The sequence below is a fragment of the Gossypium hirsutum genome, chromosome A08, assembly GCF_007990345.1.
Source record: "Gossypium hirsutum isolate 1008001.06 chromosome A08, Gossypium_hirsutum_v2.1, whole genome shotgun sequence".
Classification (NCBI taxonomy): Eukaryota; Viridiplantae; Streptophyta; class Magnoliopsida; order Malvales; family Malvaceae; genus Gossypium; species Gossypium hirsutum.
Window position 1 is genome coordinate 14015912 of NC_053431.1, and position 7553 is coordinate 14023464.

At 33.6% G+C, this 7553-nt stretch overlaps 1 protein-coding gene across 2 annotated transcripts; it reads left to right on the top strand.

Moving 5' to 3' along the window:
• Nucleotides 1–254: 254 nt before the first annotated feature.
• On the top strand, nucleotides 255–4360 carry LOC107952199 (pentatricopeptide repeat-containing protein At2g30780). 2 transcript variants are annotated; one of them, XR_001698805.2, is made up of 3 exons: nucleotides 255–1101; nucleotides 1258–2492; nucleotides 3733–4360. XR_001698805.2 is itself a non-coding variant. In XM_016887480.2 (2 exons), exons 1-2 carry the CDS (start codon nucleotides 625–627, stop codon nucleotides 2377–2379), a joined length of 1599 nt encoding a protein of 532 aa, XP_016742969.1. In that variant the 5' UTR covers nucleotides 255–624; the 3' UTR covers nucleotides 2380–2717. The 2 variants fall into 2 exon arrangements, 1 of the variants encoding a protein (XP_016742969.1); XM_016887480.2 differs by lacking the exon at nucleotides 3733–4360 and having other exon boundaries at nucleotides 1258–2717.
• The last annotated feature ends 3193 nt before the right edge of the window (nucleotides 4361–7553 follow it).

Here is a 7553-nt window from a genome sequence, read left to right on the forward strand (position 1 = left end):
TTTAATATCAAATTTTTAATATTTATTGTTTAGAATTCAATCATATTTAAGGTTTAGATTTTTTTTTACTTCTTTGTTTCTTTAATTTTTTTTGTTTTTATATATTTAGAGTTTTATAATTTTATAAAAATATTTAATTAATATTCAAATTTATATTAAATATAAGTAAAAAATAAATTATAAATATAAAATTCTACTATTAAATCGAAAAGAAATAAGGGCTTATATTTGGCAGTGAAATTGATTGAATTTTAGGGACTGTTAAAAGGAAGTCTTGCCCTTTTTATTTTTATTTCAATTAAGTTGATAGTGGGTTAGTTCGAGTGCAACTCAACTATGGGTTAAAGTATAGATATACGGTACGGGTGGCGGCTGGGTTTGTTTCAGAAGCATCGTCTCCCGACCCGGTCCGGCTTATCCAAGCTATAGCAACGTTAAGGGTAAATGTAAGATTGGAGACAATTTGTCGTCCCGCTTTTTAAATCAGCCACCAAATCTGAATCGTTACCTCCCCACCTATTTGGCTATTTCCAATCTCAGGAATCGTCTTCTTCGCTAAAACCCTCCTTAAGCCCTAACTTCTTTTTTTTTGCCGAAATACCCCATGTCTCCCTTGGGATCCCAATGAAGCGCGTTCTAAAAATCTCAGACGCTGCAGCAGCCCAATCGGAGAAGCTGCTATTGAATCTCCACAGGCACCCTTCGAAACCCAAATCTTTAATCTCACTTTCGTGTGCTACTCCAAGATCCTCCCTTTTCAGATTTTATGGAGACACTGTTGCCCCTGCCACGCATGCTCCCCTGCCCAATAAAGTCCCCGTTAATGTTATCAGCTTGTTCATTGAAAAGCTTTCTCTGGCAGACTCCCAACGCCGCCCCAAACAGGAATTGATGCAGAAAGTGCTTCAGCTCAGAATGGAATTGGTTAACGGTGTTTATTCTTCAGGGGAAGTGGTCCAGATTTTGGAGGGGAGAGGTGATTGGTTACTTGGGTGTTATGAATATCAGGGTGGTGTGCCTGCGCGTACCAAAGAAACCGATGACCGTGCTTTTTCAGAGTTATTGAAAAATCTGTGTTCTTGGCCTAATTTGGCATTGGAGGTATGTTTTTCTAATTTTCTTCTTTTTTGTTTGGATTTAGGATGAAATATTTTCTGGGTTTTTGTTTTTGTTGTGAGGGGGGGGGGGGGTTTGAAGCTCCATGGTAGACATTGGTATATGTTGGATATATGTTTTCATAGTAGACTGTTCCTTCAGGTATTTAATTGGAGGAGAAGAAAGATAGAACAAGGTTATCCCATGACGTCGGAAGAATATGCTAGTAGCATCACTATTGCTGGTAGGATTGAGAATGTAGATCTTGCTGTTGAGCTCTTTTCCGAGGCTGATAGTAAGCGGCTCAAGACAACTTCTACCTACAATGCGTTAATGAGTGCCTATATGTTCAATGGTCTCATTGACAAATGCCAATTAGTGTTTCGGAATCTAAAAAAAGAACCGTATTGTAGCCCCTCAATTGTAACTTATAACATTCTTATATCAGTCTTTGGTCGTTTGATGCTGATTGATCACATGGAGGCAGCATTTCAGGAGATTCAACATTTAAATCTCTCCCCTAATGTAAGTACCTATAACAATTTAATTGCTGCATATGTGACTGCTTGGATGTGGGATCGGATGGAAAGAACTTTCCATTTGATGAAGGCTGGACCAGTTAAGCCTGATATTGATACTCACTTGCTTATGCTTCGAGGATATGCACACTCAGGGAAATTGGATCAAATGGAAGAGACATACCAAATGTTAAAGCATCAGGTGGATGTCAAAACCCCATTGATCAGAGCCATGATATGTGCATATTGCAAGAGTTCAGTCAAGGATAGGACTAAAAAGGTTGAGGAACTGTTAAGGCTAATTCCAGAAGATGAATACAGGCCTTGGTTACATGTGTTGTTGATTAGACTTTATGCTCAGGAGAATAATTTAGAGAATATGGAGAAGTTTATTGACGAGGCTTTTGAGCTCAAGGCCTCTGTATTTACTGTTCCTGTAATGCGTTGCATTATCAGTACTTATTTCCGTTACAATTCAGTGGACAAACTGGCAAGTTTTATAAAGCGCGCAGAATGTGCTGGATGGAGAATCTGCAGGTCTTTGTATCATTGCAAAATGGTCATGTATGGCTTACAGATGCGCTTGGAAGAAATGGAGAATGTCCTTAATGAGATGAATAATGTCCGCATCAATCACACTAAAAAGACATTTCTCATATTGTACAAGGCATACTTAATGTGTGGTAAAAGACATAAGGTTGAGACTGTAGTGGGATTGATGTGCAAACGTGGCTATCAAATTCCGTTGGAAACATTTCTTTCATAATAAATCTTTTGTGAAGCAATGTACCGACAGAAGTTGCAGGAAACGTTTAGCCGATTAGCATTTCTGGTTCATCATGATCACAGCACTGAATGGAGATTTGAAATTACCCGTAGGTACACATCTTGTCTTGGTTTGACTTACTCCCCCAAGTGTTGGTGTTCTATGAAATGTTGTCACTAGGAAATGATACATCATGTACTTGACCCCCCCCCCCCAAAAAAAAAGCGTCACTTGAGCTCTTTCCTCCAATTTTTATTGTATGATTCAACAGCCATCATAGTTTTTTCTGGCATTGTGAAGTTATTCTTCATCTTAATAACAATCATCATTTGATCCTAGCCTAATATCTAAACTTTATGCTATTTTTGTCTTGATTATAGCAAGCACCAATAGTAGCTCCAAGAACATTGGGAGTTAGTTAGAGCTGGTTGGCTATTTAAAGGATTGCACTTGTAATTGGTCAGCTTTACCACTACTTTAGGAGAAATATAAGTTCCTGGTGGAATCACCAGGTTCTAAGAATGACTTGAGAAGAAAGCTATAGAAGAGTATTACTTGAACTGGATCTGGACTCCTTAGTTGCTGTAAATATGTTAAAGGTGTCTCTCTCTGCTGTATGTTCCCCGTTGCATATAACCTGTTTCATGCAGTAAATATCAGTATATCTTGCTGGTCTGCCAGTAGATCATAGTGGTTTTATCTCACCGGCTTGGACCAAACAAGAAGTATGGTTTCTCGCTTCTGACTATAGAGTAATTGTTTATATGTCTAAACCTATGAGTGATAGATGGAACATCTGGGAGTGCCATGAGTTATCATGCAGCACATTATTAGGTTCCATAGGTTATTCGAATAATGAATTGTTTGTTAAATCCCAACAGATTTTTTCTCTGACCTAGCAGTTTATTGCCTCCCATTACCAACCTATGCAACATTAACTTGGCTAGTGATATCTTATTCTTGAATTGAGAAGAAAGGGTGCAGGGGGGATCATGCATTTCCTTGAGCTATATCAATATACCTCTATGGGGAAACATAATTTCTGGACTTGCTAAATTCTTTCAACCAGTGTAAGATGATTATCTTGCTAGGGATTAGTTGCAGTCTGAAAATCATTTCAATTCTATGTTCACCTAAGATGATGTTACTTGACAATGCTTGTGAAGCACTAAACCCCTAGTATCATTTTCTTTTTTCTAGTTAGGACTAGAAACTTGAAAATCTGCATTTTGTCTGATTTCCTTCATGCCGAGTTGGATAATTGCTCAATCTTGAAAAAAAATTTAAAAATGTTTTTGGTCTGTTTATTCTTTATGGTATACTGCAATTGACTGGCTAACCATGTAATTGCAGAAAGGGCTACATTGCTTGATGGGCTGAGACTACCCATAAGATGATTGCGACAGTGAATGAATGAAACTCACTAGGACATTCAGGATCATATCATGTGTTTTTCTTGCTGCTTGCTAATGAACTTGACCATTTTCTATAGAATAGTAGTTAGAAAAAGACCAAATCTTCTTTACCTTAAAACTCAGGGACTGATAATGTGTTGGCAATTTGAGCCTAGGAGGAGAGCTTGTCGTCTATGAGAAAGGGAGCTGAATGTAGCATCTTTCTGATGTACATGTTGAATGGGATCATTGGGATGATCTTAGTTTGCTTGCTTAGTGTAGTCGTGTTCTCAGCCTGTGATATTATTCGCATCGTAAAGTTAAAATTGACCTTTAGGGGATGCTGGCCATCTGCCAGGAACTTTTACTTGACTAACAGGTTATAGTATATTCCCATAAAATACAGTGGCAGAGCAATTGAAGTGTTCTAATATACAAATGCATTGGAAATTCAGAATTCTAGCTATGTTCTTACTCTATAAAGGGAAATGAGTGATTGGAAAAAATGGTCTGAATCATTTCAATTAGAGATAACTTTAGCTTTGGATTGTATTAACAAATATTTTACATAAAAAAATAGTTGCTTATATATTGACTTCATGTAGTTTTTGGCTATTTCGTTGCCTGAATGATCCCTGGTTTTTGTTCCTTACAGAATCCGTCGATGATGCTTATGTCTGTGAGCTCTTTACTCAAATCATGCATATGCAAATCAAATTTCAATAAAAAATTTCAGGGATTCCTCAATATTAAAATTATTTTAGTTTTGGCTTCTTTTTTTAATAAAGCGGGCAATTTCAAAATCAACATTTAACTCTTTTTTCTTAAAAGAAATTCTTAAGCTAATATCCTTTCCTCAATGTTTTTGCCATCGGTTCTTGATTTGTCCAGATCAAATAAGTTATTATAAAAATAAATAAATAAAAAGAGAGAAAATTGGTTTAACAGTTTATTTAATCGATTTTTTTAACTTGGTTCAATTAGTTGTATTGATTCGATTTCATCCTCCTGTTTAAATATCCTGACCTTGTTCTAAATATCCATGAATTTGTCATATCAATTTTTTAATCAAATGCTTTTCCATTTCAACTTTCTTCTTTTGGATTCTTTTCTCTTAAACTCATCTTTTATTTTCTTAGATCTAGAAAATGTAAAAAAAGGAAAAAGATTGATCAAATCTCATAAGTTTGAATAATAAAATTGTTGTTTTCCTAGTTGCTGTTAACATTCTTTTTGGTGTGTTTAATCTTTATGGAATTAACGGGCTACATATGTATTATTTCTATTTTAGTTGAAATGTATGAGTTCTCATTATCTTTCTCAAGTTACTCTTTCAAATGTTTTTCTTTTTTAACTTTCTTATCTTTGATTATTATCCCTTTTTGAGTTTGTGGTGAAAGAGAGGCTTTCTTAGCTTTGAATGAATTGAAGCAGCAAGCTGTTTTTGAATGAGCCCGATGAACTATTCTAAGTTTCATCGTAAGAGCAGTTGATTGGGGCGAAAACTTTGGTGAAAAGTTAGTGGTGATGTAGGTTAGTAAGGATTTGGTGGTCAGTAGTAGGGGTTGGTAAGGATATGAGTAGGTAAGATAAGATCCACCATATGGGTTTCGCCCTCTTTTTCCTTAAACAAGAGCAGTCCTCTATCTAGGCTATTGTTGTATCTGCATTTTCCATCCTCCCACACTTGATGACATTCTCAAGAAGCTATTCTAATGTCACTGTATCAACAAAATTCTTTGTGGCACTACCCACTTCTTCATCAGCTCACTGGTGCCGACAAAGAAGACAACTTCTCCTGTTCTATTAGCAGTGGCTATACTCGTATTGTCAATCCCTCCATCTTTGTGCATATTGTTTAGAATTGTCCGTGAGTTTCTTCTGCATACTTTGTAGTGTGGGTCATGACTTATGCTAATCTAGGAATGCCTTTGTTAGATCCTTTAATTATCGGAGTTTGTAGCTTTCTAATTGATTCTCATGTCAGTTTTTTAAGAAATAGTATAGGAATCTATCCTTTCAATCATCATGTCAACAAATGCAATGCATCATTTATTTACACAAAGGTGAAAAACCTCCTGATAAACAATTTTTGTTAGAGCAAGTTTTACAGTAAGTTTGGTTCACTGTAATGGAATGAATAGGGCTGTAATTGAATAGAGTTGTAATAAGTAACTCAACTGTTTGGTTGAATGGAATGGAATAGAACTGTAATAATATTCTTGTGTTTGGTTGAATGGAATGATGTTGTAATAGCATAAGGAAAAAAAACTAAAATGACCAGAATACTTTTAGCAGATTTTTTTTTAAAGTAGATGATTATTGTTATTGTTATTAAATTTTAATAAGATTATTATTAAAAATAATTTAATAACATTCTTAATATAATTATTATATGAATTAAAAAATCAAAATATATAATACTATAAAAACATATATAATCACTTTATTATTTTTAAACTGCAATACATATTTAATGTGCTAAAATATTAAAACAAATAATTTAATTATTCTACAATAAAAATAATTAAATATTAGAAGTAATAAATAACTTCGGAATTATATTTCACATTCAAACATAATATTCATATATTAATAAAAAATTACATTATTTCATTAGTTTACATATCATAATCCATATGTTATAAAATTTTACAATCTCAAAAAGTTTGAGATTCAATTTATTAAACTGAATTTGGTTTATAAACTCATTGTTTGATTGTTATATAATTGTTATTGCTTCTGCTTATTTTGTTTATTTATTATATAAGTATTATATTTTTGTTTGATTATTTTATATCTAAAGTAAAAAAAAATGTTTCATTTTTCAAAAATATGCCCCAAAAAATTCACTTAATTTAAATGAATATATTTTACTTTAATAAGCGAAAGCGGATACAACTTTTAATTTTTTTTAACGAATATATATTAATAACTTGATAAATAAACAAACAAACATGATCAGAAATTTACCTATTCTGTTCAATAATAATTCTCTTCCAATTTGCAACCATTAACAAACATAATCAGAAATTTACCTGTTCTGTTCAATAATAATCCTCCTCCAATTTGCAACCGTTAACTATTAGGGGTTACGTACCATATATCCAATTTGATTGGATTCAAGTTGTTGTTTAACTATCAAAAATTAATTTCATTTAATAATATGTTCACAATTCAGAATTAGCTTGCACAGACAAGGAAGGGTTTTCTAAAGGATTCGTTTACTCCGATTTCTAGACTTAGCCAATCCTTCAACTTCTGATTCAGCAAGTGAATAAACAGGATAAACCATGATTTCGTACAAAATAATAGCAAACTCCAATACAACCATGACAAAACAAAAAAATAAGAATAAAAATGATTTACAAACAATCAGTTGTTCGACTTTCCAGTTTTATGATCGGACCACAAATTTTGGGTTCCACCAATTGATGCATGTGGTTAGACATAAGAGATTGGGCAAGAAAAATATCATGCCAAATACACTAAGATAAGCAAAGAACCTAAACCTCAAATGGAATAAACAAAGAAAATTTTAAAATCATATAATCTGATTCACAGCACATACCATCAAACATGTATTTTGGAACAGTGAAGTTTCAGCATCAGCTGCAGAATTTATATAATAAAAAGGACTGATACCTCCAATTTTATTATGGTAAGTGCCAAGCAAAGATTATACTTTTCCAGAATGTAACTCACAAGATGTAGAAAATACTTCAAACAACAATACTCGAATAAAGAAGACTATAATTTGAAACAAGATGAAGGGCATCA